At 42.8% G+C, this 20478-nt stretch overlaps 2 protein-coding genes across 2 annotated transcripts; one reads left to right on the top strand and one right to left on the bottom strand.

The window, feature by feature from the left end:
* Positions 1-4387: 4387 nt before the first annotated feature.
* Positions 4388-5299, bottom strand: LOC104627120 (olfactory receptor 10C1-like). The gene has a single exon (XM_010295227.1). The coding sequence runs from the start codon at positions 5297-5299 to the stop codon at positions 4388-4390; it is 912 nt and encodes a 303-aa protein (XP_010293529.1).
* Positions 5300-19331: 14032 nt separating this feature from the next.
* On the top strand, positions 19332-20270 carry LOC104627119 (olfactory receptor 11L1-like). Its single transcript, XM_010295226.1, has one exon. The coding sequence runs from the start codon at positions 19332-19334 to the stop codon at positions 20268-20270; it is 939 nt and encodes a 312-aa protein (XP_010293528.1).
* Positions 20271-20478: the final 208 nt, after the last annotated feature.

Genomic DNA, 20478 nt, shown 5'->3' with positions numbered 1-20478 from the left:
TAACTGCATAAAAAGCGGACACTTGTAGCAAAAAATGTCTCTGGCCTGAATCCCCGCCAGAGTCCGTGCCCTATTAGTCCACAAAGAAAGGGCCAGCACACATGCTTTTGCTCCTGGCTTCCTCTCAAAGGTGGTGCAAACAGCAAGATGTGCCCCGATTTTCCAGAGTACACGCTGTGTTTTTCATTTGGAGCTCAGCTGCTTTTTGTGTTGACATCTGCCAATGTCTTGGCTGGGTCACTATCGAGTAGGGAATGCTTATTTTCTCCTGTACTTCAACATGTGTGCAAAAAGTGTGTGTGTGTGTGTTCAGGAAATAGTACCTGACTTGTTACCATGTGTGTGTTTTGCTTCCATGTGGGTTTTGAAAAGTCCCTTCTGGGTAGATTGCCCTTCTGGGCAATAAATGGAATATCTGTCTCCCATTGAGTTTCCTTTAAGTACTGAAGGCCAATTTTATTCCTTATCATGGTATATAACCTCCTGTCTTCCCCTAAAGGCCTGCAGTGCTGCAGTCTTTACTGCTGTCTTGTACACGTGTTTCAGATGTGCATTGCAGTGCCTGGGCCGCTTAGCTGGGAAAGTATCAGCCTCTAAATGAGAACATTCAGGGTTCAAGTCTTTGTCCGGGAGACAGCTAGGCCATTTGTGGACTGGAGGAAAGCATGGCAACACCAAGCACCATGAGGTGAGGGTAGGATAACTTGGAAAACTGTGTCTCCACAGACAGGACTAAGCTCCAAGGAGTAAGGACTAGCATTCCCTGGGTTTGTTGCACTGGGAATTACCTGGAAAAGGTAACAGGAGGCAATCCCAGAGGATGTGCCCTGGAAAGCAATTTGCTCCTGCCTTTCCTGGACTACTTGCAAAGTCTGTTCCTGTGATCGCTCTTCAGGCACACAACAGTCTATCACAACACATGGCAGCTGGAAGGCGCCTTGCTTATGTCTCTGCCCTTTTGGGAAGGTGTTTGCATACTTGGTTTTGGTGGCTGCCAGGTACGACACAGACTCTGGAAACAAGACTCTGCATCTAAAGATGGGTCCAGCAGATGTGGACAGCACAGCAGAGCTAGGCAGAGCTGTACTTGTGAGCTTGGCAGATGATGTCTGAAACAAAAAATATCTTCCTTCCTCTTCTCCCCCAACCCCACAAAACCAAACCAAACCAAACTAAACCAAACCAAAACAAAACCAAGTAAAACTGCTATGGAAGATTTCTAAGGAGTTTCTGTTTCATTGTGATGTTCTGCTCATTTTGCAAGTAAACCAGGCTGAACTCCTTAGCCCTGGGGAGTGTGCAAAGTTGGCATGCCTACCAGAAACAGTATCTGACTTGCACCTACCTGTATGTTTGATTTTCCAGGTGAATGCTCAAAAACTCACCCTGTGCTGAAACAGTCTAAATACAAGTGAGAGTGCAATGCTTTTGGCCATCCAGGGAGGGCTTTTCATGCCCTCTGAGAGCACCCTGTCAGCCTGTGGTTTGTCTCTGGAAACTGCTGACCGTGGGCTGTGCCAGAGGCACCTGCCTGCAGGCGAGAGAGATATAGATGCATATACATGTTCATGTGCATATACGCATAGAAGTGTGGCTGCATTACATGTGTGTCTCTACACAAATCCTTATGGAATTCATTGAACAAAACACGTGACAAGGTTTAGATTCTCTGAAAATAATATTCTACCTTCAAAAAAGACAACTGAAATTATTTAATGAAAATTTAGAAGTTTGCATATTGTTTTCATTTTTATACATTATGTATGAAACATATGTAAAGACTAAAATCTGTAGATTGAAGTAGTACAACGTTTTGAAGAAGTTTTATACTTTTAATAAGAGTGATGAAAGTTCTTCTATATAAGTATCTTTTGTCCTAAAAATCTGAAATGTTTCTCAAATAGTTACAGAAAAATCATAGAGAGGAAGAAATGTGGAAACAGACAATAGTCAAAGGAAGTGAGCAAACACATTTTTCAAACAGGAAATCAGCCAAAAAAGTTTTTGTTTCTCACACATTTTACTGGTAGTAATTTGAGAAAGTTGGGAAAAACAAAATTCAGACAATTAAAACTACTTTAAATAATCAAGTTATTATTATTATAAAATGTAAGAGGACACTGAAAATGTAAATAAGCCACAGTTCAGATGTGTGACTTTAGAATTTTTTATGAACTCTGAAACAATTCTGTTTATGTCTGTAATAAAAATTGTTAACTGTATAAACCAGGAAGAAAATATTTTCTTTCCTCTGTCCATTTCTTTGTCCCTTGAAGTAGTCTTTAAAATGTTATGCAAACATAAGACAGAGTAGCTATCTCAGTACAAATTTTGGTGGAGATCAGTGCCCTCTATTGTTATGTCACACATCACTTAACGTAACATTTTTGAAAAAGAACTGTTTTGATAGAGGAAATCTCACCAGAAAGTGAGATTTGTGAGATGTAGTCTGATGGTATGAAATGTAGTCTTGCAAAATTAGAGGATGGCCTGAAGGTGGATTTAGTCTCCCTATCACATGGGTGGAGTTTATTTCATCTGCATGTAAGTCCCTACAATGAAATGTGGGATTTGATGCTTTTCCCAATCACATTTATATAGGTGTCTCCAAGTAAGTTAGGTGTCTAAGCTCCCATTAGAGTCAAAGGAGTTTGGAGCTTGATTCATTTACTTGAACATGCATGGTTAGTGCTATTTGAGATGCCCAGGGATGTCCAGAACTTCCTCATGGGCCTGCCAGAGATGACACAGACATCTATGATAGCCCATAGATGGTACTGTGGCATATCCATGACCTCCTAAATTATAATCAGGAGTTCAGTTTCAAAACCTATGGCATTTCAAATAACACTAGGTATCTGTCTAAGAGTAGACAGACTCACTAGTCACTGGAGTCCAGAGACTCATTCCTTTGCTTATAAAGGAGAGACATGCATTGGGTCACATGTAACACTCCATACGCTCCACTGACAATGGCTCAACCTAGTAGCAGGTGTCTATGCTACTGGAGATGTCTCATGGCATCCTGCCTGCTCCCCAGCCACTACTGCAGAAGGCAACATGTCTTCTGTATGTATGTCCAGTGTTATATCTCCAAGTCCATGTGGACAGCCAAAATGTCCCAGGAGATTCCAGGTGGCAGTAGATACCTCTGAATACACACAACTGAACAGAGACAGATTAACTTGTAACATAGAATCAAAGAATCATAGAACAGTTTGGGTTGGAAGGGACTTTTAAACATCATCTAGTCCCCCCCCCTGCCATAGGCAGGGACATCTTTCACTAGCTCAGTTTGCTTAAAGCCCTGTCAAACCTGACTTTGAACACTTCCAATGATGGGGCATCCACAACTTCTTTGGGCAACCTCTTCCAGTATCTCATCACCCTCATCATAAAACACTTCTTCCTTATGTGCAATCTAAACCTACCCTCTTTCACTTTAAAACCATTTCTCCTTGTGTTGTCACTACACACGTTGATAAAAAGTCTGTCCCCATCTTTCTTATGAGCCCCCTTTAAGTACTGAAAGGCCACAATAAGGTCTCACCAGAGCCTTCTCTTCCCCAGGCTGAACAACCCCAACTCTCTCAGCCTGTCCTCACAGCAGAGGTGTTCCATCCCTCTGATCATTTTGGTGGCCACCTCTGGCCCTGCTCCAACAGGTCCATGCCTTTCCTGTGTTGAGGGCTCTCGAGCTGGACACACTGCTCCAGGTGGGGTCTCACCAGAGTAGAGTAGAAGGGCAGAATCCCCTTTCTTGACCTGCTGGTCACGTTTCTTTTGATGCAGCCCAGCATCCAACTAGCTTTCAGGACTGCAAGTGCATATCACTGGCTTGTATCCAATTTTTCACCTTTCAGTATCCCCAAGTCCTTCTCTGCAGGACTGCTCTCAATCAATTCATTCCCTAGTCTTTATTGATATTGGGGGTTGCCCTGATCCATGTGCAAGACCTTGCACTTGGCCTTGTTGAACTTCATGAGGTTCACATGGGCCCACTTCTCAAGGTTTTGAAGGTCCCTCTGGACAGCATCCCTTCCCTCTAGCATGTCATAGACACTTGGGGAGTAATTCTTATGCCTAAAGGTATGTGCCTGGAATTACATGAGACATCCTGCTGTATCCGAGGTCTTTAAGTGGTACTGGCACTGTAACTTAATGGAGATGCACATGTTCTATAATAGCAGCTGGAGGCTATGCACTTCAAATGCCACCAGATACTCCTGTGTAGACACCTAATTACTTTCTTTGAACCCAGGTGAGCTGAATGCCTTCCTATCCTAAAGTCCTGTCACTGATCTTTCTTATATCCCTTTGGCAATGTGCCAGTGCTTCTTCTGAGAGGAGATATTTGTGGATGGTTGTTCAGCTGAGGGGAGCTGACCTAGGAGCTGGGGTGAAATATCTTCATTCTCATTTTAAAGAGAGCACCTTTCACCTCCCTATTCCTAAGGCTGTAGATAACAGGGTTCAATATAGGGGTCACTACAGAATAGAACAGAGAAAGCACCTTGTCCACATCCAGGGAATAGCTGGATTTGGGACGTATATAGATGAATACAGCTGTTCCATAGAATAATGTCACTACCATGAGATGTGAGAAGCAAGTGGAGAATGCTTTATACCTTCCTTTGGCAGACCTGATTTTGAGGATGGAGGAAATGATGAGGCTGTAGGACACCAAAATGAGCAGAAAAGGCATCAGGATGACAAAGGCAGCAGCCAGAATAATCTGTAGCTCATTCCAGTAAGTGTCCCCACACACCAACATCAGCACTGGCTGGATCTCACAGAAGAAATGGTTGATGACGTTGGAGCCACAGAAGGGCAAAGAGAAGGTAAACGTAGTGTGCCCAAGAGCCACAAGGTTGCCACGTATCCATGAGGAAGCAGTCAGCTGCATGCAGACCTTCTTATTCATGATATCCATGTAATGCAGAGGGTTGCATATGGCTCGGTAGCGGTCATATGCCATAGCAGCTAAGAGGCAGCACTCAGTTGCCCCAAAGAACAGAAAGAAATACATCTGTGCAGCACAACCTGCAAAAGAGATGGACGTATCACTTGAGAGAAGATTGACCAGCACTCTGTGCAGGGTGACAGAGGTGTAGCAGATCTCCAGAAATGACAAGTTCCTGAGGAAGAAGTACATGGGAATGTGGAGGACAGGATCCATGTTAATTACAAGAAGAATAATGAGGTTTCCCAGCACCGTGGTGATGTAAACACATAGAAATAGGATGAAGAAGATGACTTTCATGCCTGGCCGATGAGAAAAACCCAGGATAACAAACATGATTGCAGAAGTTTTATTTCCAGTGGTCCCTTCTTCAGAGGATTTCATCTTGGAACAATAAAGACACAGTGACAAGAATGGTGCATTCCTTAAGTCAAGCCAAATAGCTCTGCTGTTGGCAGCAGCTTACATGAAATTCATAGAGTCAATTCCAGTCCTAAACCAAAGCTTTGAGAAGACTGATGTTGTGCACCCTGGCCACCATCTGCCATGCAGGGAAGCCAGGGTGCACTCCTGTGGATCTTGTGTCACATTTGTGAGCCTTGTGTGGATATGCTGGATAGCCCATGATATCTAAATCTATAGACATGTGCTTAGGCTTCTCAATCACTTGTGAGATGTCTGTGTTTCAGATGCTGAAATCTCAGATGTCTTGATAAACAATGAAGACAGATCCCACCCAACCTGTCCAGCAGCCCATAAGTCTATTTTTCCATCCTCCCACCTATTTGATTCACCTGGTATGATGTCTGTGTTATGTGCATGTTCTGTTAGAACAACAGTTGAGCTCCAGAGGATTTTAGGTTTTATTAGTGGTTTCATTCTACCTTCAGTCACCTTGCATCACAACGTGGACACTTATAATAGTTACAAAGCTTAAAATGAGAGATGACCTGTCATGGTGCACTGACTCTTTTGAAAGTTTAGGAAGCATTGCATGACAAGTTCAGATCTCTGTGTATGTATGGGCATTTTGGTGCTTATACATAGGTGCCCTATGCTGTTTCACACATCTCAGTTATCCAAGTAAATTGCACAGCATTTGCAGATCTTCATTAGGATTGAGAGAAGTCTCACTCTATTCATCTGGAAGTCTGCCAAGAACCTCATGGATCTGTACAACGAAACTGAATAACTGTGTTTAGATGCGTCTTGACTACTAGGCACAGAATTCAGGGTAAACCAATACCTGTCATGACCAGATAAAATGGCTCAAGAAAGATGCTGTAACCTCTCAGGGTGCTTCATCATGATCGTGCTTTCAAGCCTTCAGACTAGTCTGTCCTCAGTAGAGAAAAGAGAGACTTCACACCAGTCTCCTGAGTTGAAAATGACCCAACAAATGTGTAGCTTTTTAAAAGCTTGTTCAGGATTAGAGTTTGCCTCAACTGATTTACACAGAGGTAAATTAAGGAGAAAATCAGTCTTCAGTGGTGGAAATAAGCACTTCCAGAGGACAAATTTGCCTTGTTCTGAGGTAAAAGCCTAAAATGGACCTGAGAAGTTGCCCATTAGAAGAATGTATTTCACTCCACCAACTGTCACAGATGTCTCAATAATCAGTTCAGGTACAGATGTGTACCAGTGTCTAAAATGAGGTGAAATCAGTTGTATCAGATGTCTCCTGGAATACATATGTTGAAAAGAAAGCACAAATCCAGTGATTGTGCAATTCTGCATATGTGCATTATAAGAAGCAGAATTATTAAAGACAGTTATCAATAGCACTGGGTCATATACTTTGCAGTACAGCACAGTATGATACAACCTGTACTTTAAGGTGGGACCTGGTTTACTTAGGAAAGTAAGACTTCTAGAAGAAGTGAATAAAGTCTTTGGGAAGGCAGGAAAGACTGATAAGGCCTTTAGAAAGGAAAAGGTAACCCTTTATCTTTGGTACCAGACTTAGGTAGACAAAGTCTCCTTCAGGAGGCTTTCAAAGGCACCTTCCTCTTTCCACTGACCATAAAGTAAACCTCAATGACTTTCTGAGACAGAATGCTTCGCTTTCATGTGATCCCATTCGGTAAGATTGATCCCACTCTTAGGTGAGCCCCTAGAGGTAAGGTACATCCAAAGCATGATTCAGACTACTGTAACAGCACTTCTGAATTGGCCTCTTTGGTGACTGCCTACTCCGTTTTTCTTCACTGTTTATAGGTGGAGGCCACAGAGCTCAGGAATCCTAGTATAAGTCCTCAAATTGGGTGTTGTGGGAATCATCCCTTCCTCATTCTCATCGCCTCTATTTGACCCCTCTGCCTTTAGTTTTCCAAATTCTTTTCCAGATCTGTTCTACCCTTTGGTATACCTCTGTCTGCCTCTCCTCCCCCTGGTAATTTCAAGCATCTTTGACATGAGCTTTGGTTCATAGTCACTGATGCTGAATTGTAAAATAGTATACTAAGTCCTGAATATAAATTTGGTGATATCTGTATTCAAGAAACAACAGAAACTGTTCAGACTCAGTTGAATTCAGCTTGTTTGGGATAACTCAATGACTATGGTGAAATTCCAGTCAAGCCAAGATATTTTTTACTTACCTCTGCAGTCCTTCTCTTGTTTCTGTGTTTCATCTATTAAATTGGGGGGAACTAAAGTATTTGATCTTTCTTCAGCAGCCCTAGAGACATGGTCCTTGTTGTATTGCAGGTGCTCTCTAAGATGAAATCATAGAAAAGGCACATGGTCAACACCTGAGCTCTGCAGCAACCTCTCCTGAGACCTGTGTGATCAAGACAAAATGGGAGATAAACTGAGATTTACAGCCAGTCTTAAAACAGAGTTTGTATCTCCATCCTTTGGCTGTTGAAAGTATGGATCGCCAGGTACTCCAAACCTCTGAACCCCAGAACACTGGGGCAGTGATGTCCATTAATGTGAAGCATTTCTGCGTCAAACTACCAAATCCCATAGCACTTTTAGGTTGGAACGCTCTGTGGGGGATAAGAGGAAAGAAGGACATTTAAAGAGCAAAGCCCCCAGTGTGTCCTTTTGATTTATAGACTGCCAAGGAAGTGAAAATCTTTCAGTGTGGCCTGGAACAATCCACAGCTCCATCCTCTGAATGAAGGAAAGACAGCCTTAGAAATTATGTGATTGGTTCCTCTGTGGCCAGAGAAGTAATGGCTTGATTTTTTTTCAGTTCAGGTGTGTAGGCTCAAGGCGCTCTGTTCATTCTGGGCCATCACTCATTTGCACCAAAATGTTGCTCTCTACTGAGGAAAAAAGTGCTTATGCCATGCAGATAGCTGTGCCAGCTGTGTGTGGAAGAAGGCTTCTTGAGAGGTTGTGCTGAAAAGATTCCCTCTGGTCATTCCATCCTGAATTACAGCTCTTCATTCCCCAACCAGCATGGGGAAATGGGCCCTTCTGAGTTTGCTCTATGCCACTTGCCCTCCTGGACACAACAGACATAAGAGATCCTGGTTCCTAGCTCCTCATTATGACCTTCTGAGGCTGAGAAGGCAACAGGTGCTTTGAGAGGAGAAAAGCAGTGAAGACCCAAGGCCGGCATGTCCTTCTGCATCCTACCCATCCCTGGGCAGGAATCTGTCCATCAGAAGACCATGGGGAGACAGGAAGACCCATGGACTCCAAGTCAGCCTGTCTGAATGCAAGTGTCAACAGTCTTTCAGGCACAGAAGCCATTTCAAGTCTTTTGTTTGGTTTGGTTTTTTGGGGTTTTTTTTGGTCTTAGGCACATTTCTTTGCTTGCAGCTTAGAAGCCATTAGATTGACTTATCTTCTTACAAACACACTTGTCTTCCCTGATCTTATCTCATTCTGTTCATTATCAGAGGAGGAAGTGCAACTAAGGCATGCCAGCACATCTCCTGCTTCTCTCTTTACAGTAGCAAGCCCTTCTTGAGCAACAACACAAACAAGCAAGACACTGGGTAGGAGCTACAATGAGGACAGAGTCAGGCAGGGGACAGGAGTATTTCCTCTTTCCTCTATTGCCTGATGAGCTGGTACTTCTCTGATCATCTTTCTTCAGTGTTGGCACCTGAGTTGTTTGCCTCTGTCCCCAAACTATGGATCATCAGTGTAATTTCCACACAGTCCTCCTACAAAGGAGACTGGCTTCCCCTGTGCTTTTATTTGACTCCTGGAAGAAGCCAGTAGCATCAGGCTCTGTTCCTGGCTTGAAATTGTTCATGTAGAAATGAACTAAGCCTGGATTCAAGGGTGAGTTTACACTGCCAACGTGGCCAGGGATGTGAGAAATGTATATTTCCTGTGACCTTATCTTCTGGTGAAGCATTTAGTTACCACAGCACCTTGGACACCCATGCTGTGCGGTTCACACAGCCAGGAAACAGGGGGAAGACCATCTCTTTTTCTTTTTGAATCCAGGTCATCTTGAAACTGAACACAGAATCCTTCCTCCAGATCAACAAGCCAGGTGGCGACCTCTGCTCTTGGGGGAATTCTTGACAAGGCTGGCTGTCAAAAGCTGCAATTTCTGCCCTAAGAATGAGAACCCTAGAGGGAAAGGTCAAGCCAAGGAGCTCTCCATTGCTTGACTTAACAGGGGAGCCCCACAAAGATGGGTACAAATCTCCTTCCTTGGTGCACTGGAGTGGGGATTAGAGGCTTTCTTGTAGGACACAAGAAAGACAAGATCTGAACCTTGGCTGGCCTCCAAAGTGGCCTGGGGGGGACCTGGGAGTGTGGGGTGACCTTGGGATGAGCATGTGAGTGCTGTGTGCTTGCAGTGCATATCAAGCTGGACCAGCTGGAGTATAGGGCACCCATGGGTGGGTAAGAGGGCTGGGGCCCAGGCAGGTGTACCAGGCAGCAGAGGGGCTGTGCTGGTGCTCAGGAGACTTGTGAATGTGTGTAAGCTTGTGAACCAAGAGAGTGTCCTGTGTGTGTTTGCACTAGTGACCTTCTGTCTCTGCCAGCCCCAGAGGAGGAGGGGACGTTGCTGTCTGTGCTTGGGTGTGTTGTAGGTTCTGTGTGTGGGTGCTGGTGACAGCAGTGACTTGTCTGTGGAAGTCTGTCTGATGGGTTGCCTTAGTGTTCTTTGTGTGTGTCTCTGAGACACATGCTCAGCTTTGTCACTGGCTGAACCTGCAGATGGAAAAGCAGCAGCTGTGTCCCTCGGCCTGGGCAGGGACCCTGGTACCCAGGCAACTGGGCTGGGCTCTAGTGGCTGGGGAGGAGGGTCCTGGGCTAGGGCTGCAGGAGGAGGCCACCTCTCCTGACATCCTTAATAAAGGACACCACAGACAGGTGAGGAAGACACATGTTGTAGTCCAGAAGATGGACTGTAGTAGTTAGAACTACTCTGTTTGTTTGTTCGTTTATTAGTTTCCATTTAGATGCTCCTATCATGCCTGGGGAATGTTCCCTGAAATCCACTAGATTTCTATTTCCTCTCTAAGCAATGTTTAGAGAGAGGCAGAGCCCAGCAGTGTGATTTTTCCTATCTGAGGGTGCATTTCTGAGGCAGATTGAGATTTTTTTCTATAGAAGACCTTATTCCATTCCTAAATCTACATTCATTTTGCCCACATTCAGGGTACTGATTTGGCTGAGTCAATCTAGGCATCAGTCCTGGTTAGGAGCCATAAGAATGGGTTTGGATTCATTTCCCTTCAGTGTATTCCACAAAGACATGGGAAGTATGATTCCTCTTGCTGAAGTTTAGGTGTTCACAGAACAAAGTGCACAGCATATGAGCTCCTTTTCTAGGTTCCTAATAGAATCAATGGAGATGGAGGACAGGTTTAAGTTAACACACATAAATTCTTGGTGATATTTGAGATGCTCTGGCATCTCAAAGCATCTACAATTTTTTACAAGTTATGGTGGTCGAATTATGAGATCCATATCCTTCTAGCAATCACCTAAGTGCTGGAGGGGATTCACCTTGACTATTTCAAATGATACTGCCTACTTTTAGGGCAACTGAACCTACCTTTGCCAGTAAAATCAATAGAACTTAAAGAACCATTTAGCTAACCCGGCAATGGAGGTGTTTGTCACAAAGAGAGAGCTGGGCAGCTAGGCCCTTCTTTAGGCTCCATTCACTAGAGCTCCATTGACCGTGACAGAAGTTTGGGCACATGTAAATCCCAACAATGAAAACAACAAACAGCTTGGGACACTGAATGTAATGGCCTAAAAGAGGAATCTAGCACCATGTAAGATGCCTGGGTGTCCAGGACAGCTACATGGAGCAAACACAAGACAAGACCTAAAGGAAAGCCATGTCCTTCTGGAGCAGATGCTAGGCAGACATCCCTGGGAATCTGTAGTGGATTCAATGTCTGTGTGTCAGTTTATTCCAACTGCACCCAGGGGTGCATGAATGGAAAGAACATAACACAAAATTCTCCACTTGTGTGTCTATAACCTCAAATCCTCTGGCTCTCATCTCCCTCACCCTTGCTCACCTGCATGATGAAGCAAACAGGGAAAGTGCTAGGAATGTTCACATGCTGTCTAGATAATAGGCTGTCCACAACCAGGGGATTTCTCAGGAGCACATTCTCTGTTTTGGAGGTTGACTTCACCTCTGTTGGGATCACTCTGCACAGCTCGACTTTAAGGAGAAGGAGCTGTGGCACTGAGAAGCTGGTAAACAGCTGGGTATCTGCACGGCTCGGCCTTGAGGAGAAGGAGCTGTGGGAAACAGCTAAGAAGAAGTAAGAAAAACAGGATGAAACCCGGACCGCATAGCAGTATCTGGCATTGGGAAGCTGGTAAACAGCTGGACACCTGCAGGGCTTGGCCTTGAGGAGAAGGAGCTGTGATAAACAGCTAAGAAGAAGTAAGGAAACCAGGATGGAACCCGGACCACATAGCAGTAACCGCAAGTAGGAGGAGTATGATAATGTAACCTTTAGAGCTAAGCCAATGATTGTAAGACAAGTATGCATTAGGTAGAATTCAGTGTATAAATATGTGTAGGGTTTTGCAATAAAGTTGAAGCTTGCTTTATCACTCATATTGAGTCGGCTGCTTGTCTTCCCTCGCTCGTCGCACACCTCTTATCATAGGACTTGTTTTGTGCAGCAAACAGATCTGCCTTCGCTCTCTGGCCCAGTCCTATGTATGTGACAATGCAAAACCTATTAAAGAATGCTATGGGAAATGATCAAAGAGAATTGGTCTTTGATCTTCTTATTAAATACTTTCTTAACTATCCTGATAATTTAAATCTCTATGCCATGTATGAATACTGTGAACTCTAGGTGTCAGCAACTGGAGACACTGGAGTGAATAAATCAAGTGCCGGCAACAGGAGTCAGATAATGGGTCATGAAGTCCGTGTGTCTATGGAGCCAGCAACTGGAGCTAGTGAGGGTCTAAGCACCAGCAATGAGAGACCATGGATCGTGAGACCCATGTGGCTGGCATGCCAAAAACCGAGGGATCATTGTGTTTATATTTTCAACTGACCTGATGTGTATAGGTGTGTATGTGTAATCCACACTCAGATTTCAGGCTGGACTAGCCAGTGGAGGAAACCCTGTATCAATCTTTCTCAGACTCAGTTTCTGAGCAAGATGTGGATATCCAGGGTCCGAGGACACCAAGAGCCCATGCTGAAATTCAAGGGGTTTCTCAATGGGGGCAGAGGTGCATGTGAGAGAAGATGATGGTGTGAGTATATGCACCTGTTTGCTAGCAAACATAAAGCTGGGCTAGTGGGCAGTTAAGAGAAGATCCACATAGCAAGTAAGACAGCCCAGGATGTGGGCATGTACACCAGATGGACTGAGGGTCCACCCTTATATACAAGCGGTATGCTGGTGAATCTAGAGAGTGAATGTTTGGGTGTGTTTGCTACTGAACTTCAATCCCAGTCAGCCGGAGAGGAGGAATGGGACTTGGTTATTGAAACTTATGTTTCTTGTGAGTTCTGGCAATGTTTTACGTAGGTGCTAAAGTCAGTACCCTTCTCTGTGGCAGTTTGTTTAGCTGACAGGTTAATGTCCTGTGTGTGTATGCAAGTGTGTGCCTCTCTAGGATATGTGCTCACTACTGGGTGAACACGTGAATGCAAAACCAGCAGCTGCATCTATCAGCCTGGGACAGAGAGACCTCTTGACCTCAAGGTGCACCACACTGGCCTCCAGTGGCTGGGAAGGACAAATCTCTAGGTCCCAGAGTCTGCTGGTGTTGGCAGTTGGTTGTTATACAACCCTTAAAACTGTGACCTCTGCTCCAGAACTGGACTGTGAACATGTTGATGGTCAATAGGGTCACATCCAATTCATCTGAAGTTACACCCTACTGCCTACAGAGGGAATTTACCTTGTGGCTAAGCTTGTCTCCATGATATCCACTATGAACTGGGTAGATTCCCCACACTGCATGAAACAGGGGCAGTGTACACTGAAGTTATGGTGAACAGGAACAATATCTGTATTGGTTTCTATCAGTTAAGAATAATTTCTCCTCAGCAACATTTCTAGTACTTTTGTTCTAGTAACAAAAGCATGGGTGGGTTGGGGATATTCTTAGAGCTGCAAAAAAATATTCTGTTGCATGCAAAGGGACAGCAAAGGTTCTGTTTCATCATGGCTCCACTGATGTTTTGGTGGGTAAGAAATCTGTATTAGTAAGACACAGGCCATAATAGGTTGTTCTTCATGTTCATCTGCTCCCTTATGGTCTCATTTCAGTGTGAGACTTTAATACCAACTTAGTTCAGTTTACAGTGTGTATGAGAAAGTCATACACATCCTGTCTCCATGCACAGTTGATATCAGGATCCAACTTCATCCTCAGGGATACCTCATTACTTCTGTTACACTAGAGTGGTTTATCTATTTTCTCTAAGTAAAGTCTTTGAATTTAAAATTTTGCTTGATGGTGATTTCGAAAGTGTGTTAATAATGTCAAGGGAGAATCACTAAAATTGCTGTTATTATTCATTAACAATGTTTTGTTCTCAAGGCATGAAGCAATACAATGATATGTTGTTAACATTAATAACAACAAGACTCCCTTTGGCCACCAAATCAAAGTGAGTATCATATGAGTCGCTACTACTGCCACAGGCCTCTCAGATATTTCAGAAAGCAACAGAAACAGCCCTGAGCCTTAAGAGACAGATCCTAGTTAGAAAGATGCCTAGAAAACGTCATTACGTATGAGGCAATGAGGCAATGTGGCTAAGGAAAAGGGCAGCCATGGAAGATATGGTCAGATTAAGAGAGTCACAGGGCACAGCCAGAACCCTAGGAAATGTGAATTGCTTGGTATTACACTAACTCCCAGGGTAAAGGGAGTAACAGGAAGGCAATTTACACTGAAGTTCAAAACATCCTTAAGAAAGATAAGCAACACAGTTCCTGCACATTTAATAGGTATAAAACCCCACACTCCCCATATCTCTGCCGATTCAAAGTCTGCAGGAATATCTTCAGCAGGCCTTGGTCCAAGATCAGATTGCGGAGCTGTATGTAGTGTATACCTGGGAACCAGGTATCTCAGCTTCTAGAATAGCCCCTGCAGATGGAGTCAGTGCCAAAAAAAAAAAAAAAAAAAAAAAAGAGAGAGTGATTTAGGTGGCCAAATTGAGTACTTGCTCTTGTACGCTTTATGTCCCTAAAGTGGGACCCAGTTCCCTAAGCCTAGGCAACTAGCATTTAGCAACCTTGCCTGGGTCCTGGCAACAGTACACCATTGATGTCTGTTACTTCACTGGGCTCTGGAAGGGGAACTTGGACACTACTGTAGTGACAAGCTCCATGTGTGAATACCTATGCGTTGGTGACTGAATTGTCAGGTAAGACTGAATCCTCTGTGTAATGCTGGGTTATATGAATTATCAGACCATGTTGTCAGCTTTCCAGTTTCAGAAAATTTGTTTCATATTACTTATAAGACATTTCTATAGAAATAACAGTCTTTCAAACACAGATTTTGCAGCAGTCTACAGAAAAATATATGGATACTGAGTCAGTAAGTGCTGCCTATGGCTAATGTCCAAGCAGTGTACCTTAAATTAAAAACCTGTCATCATCATCCAAAGTGTACCAGCTATTAATTTACCATAGTGCCCATGAAGAAAATAGTTTGGAATAGAGATAGTAAGAAGATAGAGTAGACTGCAGTAACCAGCCATGGGGCTTGATCAAATAAGTGTACTTACTAGTAGTCTGCTTATGCATAACTAGCTCCTTTTCTCCCTTCTTCTCTGCTTTCCCACCCCCACTCCATCTTCACCCTCTGCTTCTCTGCACTTCTCCCCTCCCCTCAAAAAAACTGCCCAGGTGCTATAACAAGGGGGATGTACATGTTAAGGTGTACCAACTGATGGCCAAACCTGATTTTGATACATTTATGTACTTCTGGAAGGTTATTGATTACATGATTAGTTTAACTTTTGTACAGATTTCTTTAGCCTAATAACTGTGTGATTCACAGCCTACTCTCATAGTTCTTAGGCTATACTTGACTCAATGCTAACCAAGAGGCCTCATGAAATCAAAACAAAGAAGAGTTAAGAGCAAGGACTGAGAAACTGATGAGTACAGAGGAGATATCTTAACCTTGAGCACAGAAACATCCTCGTAGGAGTGCTCAAACAAGGATGATAAGAAGGAATCGCTCAGCTGGACAACAGAAGGAGCAAACATCCAAGGAGAAGAAACTATCCCCAGGACACCTGCGACCATAACAAGGAAAAAGGAGTAGGGGGCTAACTCCCCAAATGACCACCAATGACCACCCAAGACCCCTGCATATGCATAGTGTAGTTTTGCAACGTCAGTGTTATGTAATTGTAGTAGATCAGCAGGGAGGTGGAGATTTCTCAGAAAATGTGTGAATATTCATGTCTTTAAGATATATAAAGGATGAACTTTTGTTTCAGGGTATGCACTTTAGGTGGAGCGATCCCCTGTGCATCCAGCACTGCAATAAAGAACAACTGCCTTCTAAAACTTCAAAATAAGTGTTAGAGGGTTTTCTTGCCGACTTTTTCCGTAACAATTTATAGACCCCTCAACAGGCCAACAACATGAGGAATTGCAGGATGTTACAGATAATGAAAGTACAGTACTATATATGCAGATGGCCAACCCCAACTTATGGCATCACTAACAAGACAGAAATATGAGAAATGGAAGCATATGTAATGTATCAAAGGGGTTAGTAGCTTTAGAGAGCTGATGTCCAGCACAGAAATTAACAGGATATTCACATAAATTTCAACTAAGAGTGTAAAGTTATCAGGTCTTTAAGAACAACATTCTTCAAGTACAAGAACTGTATATATCATAGTTTTCCTGCTGCACAATGGTATCCACCTTCTCTTGTTTGTTGCCCATGTTGTGGGCATTGGTATAGATGCACTTCAGCTGGGCTATAGATCCCACCACATTTTTTAATAAAGCCCTAAATTCCTATGCAACCATTCTCAGGCACTTCTGTGGTTTCTAACCATGTGCTTGAGAGAACGCAACTCATCTAAGTCCATGGGATCCAGCAGGCTCCACCTGATGACAATTAGAAAAATGGCCAATGTCATTGCAAGGCTGCTCTTTATTAGCCTGGAAAAATCATGAAGATCAGAGGAGGTTCCCAAGAACCAGAGGAAGGCAGCAGAGTTTACTCTTTTCAAGGTGGCAGGTGATACCATATCAGGGTGACCCGTTGGTAAGTTCAAATGCAGAACTGCCATCTAAAGAGATACAGAAAGACTGGAGGAATGGGCCAAAAGAAACCTTACTAAATTCAACAAGAACAAATGCAAAGTTCTGCTCCTGAGAAGGTAGGCCACCCTTGCAATAGCATGGACTGTGGACTGAGTGACTGAGGATCAGCTTTGATGAAAAGACTTGCAGGGGTCTTTTCAAACAGCAAGCTGAACATGAGCCAGAAGTGTGCCCCAATAACAAAGATGACCAAAAGGATCTGGACTCCATTAAAGGGAGCATAGCCAATAGATCAAGGGAAGAGATTATCCTCCTTTATTTACTCAGAACTTGTTACACCACATATAGACACTGCTCCAAGTTTTAGTCCTCCCAGTAAAGACCAGTAAAACATCAACAAGCTGGAGTGAGTTCAGTGGGGGGCTACAGGATGACCAAGGGGCTAGGGCACTTTCCCAGAGAGGACAGGCTGAGGGAGTTGAGCTTTATCAGCCTGAAGAAGAGATGGTTTTGGGTGGACCTCATGGCAACCTGTCCTTTGTACTGTTAAATCTGCTTGGAAGTAGAAAAATCATGAGAAAATTTTCTTTAAAGTTTTCCTTATCAGTAAGATTTCTGTTTAAAAAAAAAAAAAAGGAAGATATTTTTATGTTTTACTCTTTCTTGATCACTGATTGAAAACAAAAATCATAAATGGAAATAAGTGGCAAAATTTTCTTTTCACTTTTTTTTTTTTATTCCTAGTTTATTGCTGTAACATTTTTTAAGGTAATTAGGAATTGTGAAAAATACCTTTGGAAGCCCATCTATGGTCAACAAGCAGCAACGTGCTTTGGCTAGACAACTTTCACAGAATCACAGAATCATTAACGTTGAAAAAGAACATTAAGATCAGCAAGTCCAACCATTAACCCACCATCACCAAGCCCACTGAACCATGTCCTGAAGTGCCACGTTTTTTGGAATACTTCCAGTGATGATGACTCCACCACCTCCCTGGGCAGCCTATTCCAATGTTTGACCACTCTCTCAGTAAAGAAATTTTTCCTAATATCTAGTCTAAACCTCCCCTGGTGCAACTTTAGGCCATTTCCTCTCATTAGAGAGGACAGTGACACTTTCCCAAAGTGTCCCATCTCAGAAGATGTAGTGGAAAGATACAGCCTGAGTGAAATATACTGTGAAAATGTCCCAGACTGAGATCTTCCATGTATTTTTGTGTGCTTTAAAAAACTTTTCTTTTTCAAGATAGGATTTGACTTTAAAATTATTTGAAATGCTACATATGAACTTTTTGCAGAAAGCAGTTTGGTTAGCTGAAAGATCTGGTTGATCTTTCAACTAGCTGAAAGTTTCTGGTGAATTTTGAATGCAGCTTTTCCAGAGGGTTTCTTTTACCAACAAACTCTTCCTTGCAGATGAGTCATCAGTCCCTTGTTGCTAGGGTGCCCCATGGAGTGACTCCACTCATGGGATTACTCCCCAGAGATCCTCAACAACAACTGAAATCAATGCTTGGTACAATTCATCCTTTATCCGTGTCTGTCTATGAAAGTCAAGACTAACCAGGAGGTAGTTCAGTCTAAAAGGGTTTCTATCCAATATGATGTTGTAGTCAATGTAAAGGGTTTAGTAATAAGACTGAAACTACAGAGTAAAGGATGATTAAATTCACCAGGTAACTATTTTTCTGATATTGTCATTAATTGTGCCTCAACTTGAAAAACGTAAGTTACTGATAAGTTACAGTCTGAGACAAGAACCCGAATGCAGACTGAAACTTAGCACTACCTAAATGTGTTCACAGCTTAGAAAACAGCTCTGTAAAAACTGGGCATATATTCAATATTGTTCATATAGATTCATATGTAAATAATTAGATATGACTGCCCATGTGCCTTATCATAGATATGGGAAATGAATTTTATTCCTATGAACTACTTTGCTTTTAATCAATTTCTAGTAACTGATTATTCTCCATGGTTTCCATTCTTGAGGTGGAAATTATATCTTTACTTACAGTATTTAACAAGAAATTATAAGATTGCTGGTGAATCTGTGTGCAAGTTTGTACTCCTCCATGGCAGAGCATTTGAGAGAGTTCTTATGTGTGCCTTTGTACATTTATGTTCAGGACCATGCAAATGAGTATATACATTTTTATAAAAAAATCATGTGTTCATTAATGAGTGGAATTTTCAGTGTTGTGATTATGGATATGCGTTTTTATATTTCTTTCATTGACAAGCAGATCTTTGCAGGGGGCATGTCTGAGTTCATATGCTATATATGTGTAAGTTTACATACACCTTTTTACTATGGATTAGTGTGATATCTTTATGTACTTTATGTCTATAAATATGACATATTTATGTACTTTCTTATATATCTCCTTGTGTGCAAGTGTGGAGAGTGGCTGTGTACTGGCCTATTTGCAATAGAATATAATTGTCTATGTAAAGTTCATTAAATACGTGCTAAAACTTGTATTTCAGGAGGGAGAGAGAGCAGGATGGGAGTGAGGGAGGGAGAAAAGAAGGACAGACTGGTAGCAACTTTGATACTGTTTCCAAAGGTTTATTTGAGATTCATAATTTTTATAGATAGTGCTTTCACCACTGAAATTTAACATATTCTGATACTGATTATTTCCTTAGCAGAAAAATCCTAGCTCTTTCCAAGAGATGGCAAATGTTACAACAGTGCTGGAATTCAGGTTACTGGGCTTCAGTAGCAACCCACACTGCCAGATCCTGCTATTCACAGTGGTTTTGGTTATTTATATTCTCACTATCCTCGGAAACATCATTATTATTTCAGTGGTGACACTGGAGCCACAACTTCATTCACCCATGTACAAATTTCTCCAGAACCTCTCTTTCCTTGAGGTCTGTTACACCACCACAATTGTACCCAAGATGCTGGCCAATCTACTGGCAAAGAAGAAGAGCATATCTTTCTCAGGGTGCATGGCACAACTTTACTACTTCATTTCCCTGGGAGCCACTGAGTGCTACCTCTTGGCAGCGATGGCATATGACCGATACCTTGCCGTCTGTGAACCCCTGCACTATGGTGTGGCCATGACTGCTGAGTTTTATACCCATCTGGCTGTGGGCTCCTGGGTCACTGGTGTTTTCACTGGTTTTCTTCCCTGTCTGATGGTCTCCAGATTGCATTTCTGCAGTTACAACCTCATTGATCACTTCTTCTGTGACATCTCTCCACTGTTGAAGCTCTCATGCTCAGACACCACTGTCACAGAAACTGTCATCTTCATCCTCTCTCTCCTGGTCCTTTCCAGCTCCTTTCTGTTGACTCTTGTGTCATACCTACTTATAATCCTCAGTATCCTGAAGATACCCTCTGCTTCTGGAAAAAGAATTACCTTCTCCACCTGCAGCTCACACCTCATGGTAGTGACTATATACTACGGTACAATGATTTCCATGTATGTCCGTCCCACCTATAACCTGTCCTCAGAGCTCAATAAGGCTGTATCTGTGCTCTACACAGTGGTCACACCCCTTCTGAACCCAGTAATCTACAGCTTGAGAAACAAGGCATTCACAAAGGCCTTGGAAAACATAGTCATCAGACACCATCGTCTTCATTCTTTGTAAGTCGGGAACACTTGAAGACTGACTGTTGTTGATATTCAGGCTCTTTGTTGTATTCTGGCTACAGAACAGGTTATTATCATGGGCATGAGTAACAGCAACAGTTGTTGCTACTTTTTTATAAAAACTAATTCAAGGCAGTTATTACTGTAAAACAAAATGACTCCTGGACCATACAATGCTTCATTTTCCTCTTTTTCTTCTTTTCCCT

The sequence above is a fragment of the Phaethon lepturus genome, unplaced genomic scaffold (genome assembly GCF_000687285.1).
Source record: "Phaethon lepturus isolate BGI_N335 unplaced genomic scaffold, ASM68728v1 scaffold11409, whole genome shotgun sequence".
NCBI lineage: Eukaryota > Metazoa > Chordata > Aves > Phaethontiformes > Phaethontidae > Phaethon > Phaethon lepturus.
Note: the sequence above shows the minus strand (reverse complement) of the source record. Positions and strands in the feature narration are given on the sequence as shown.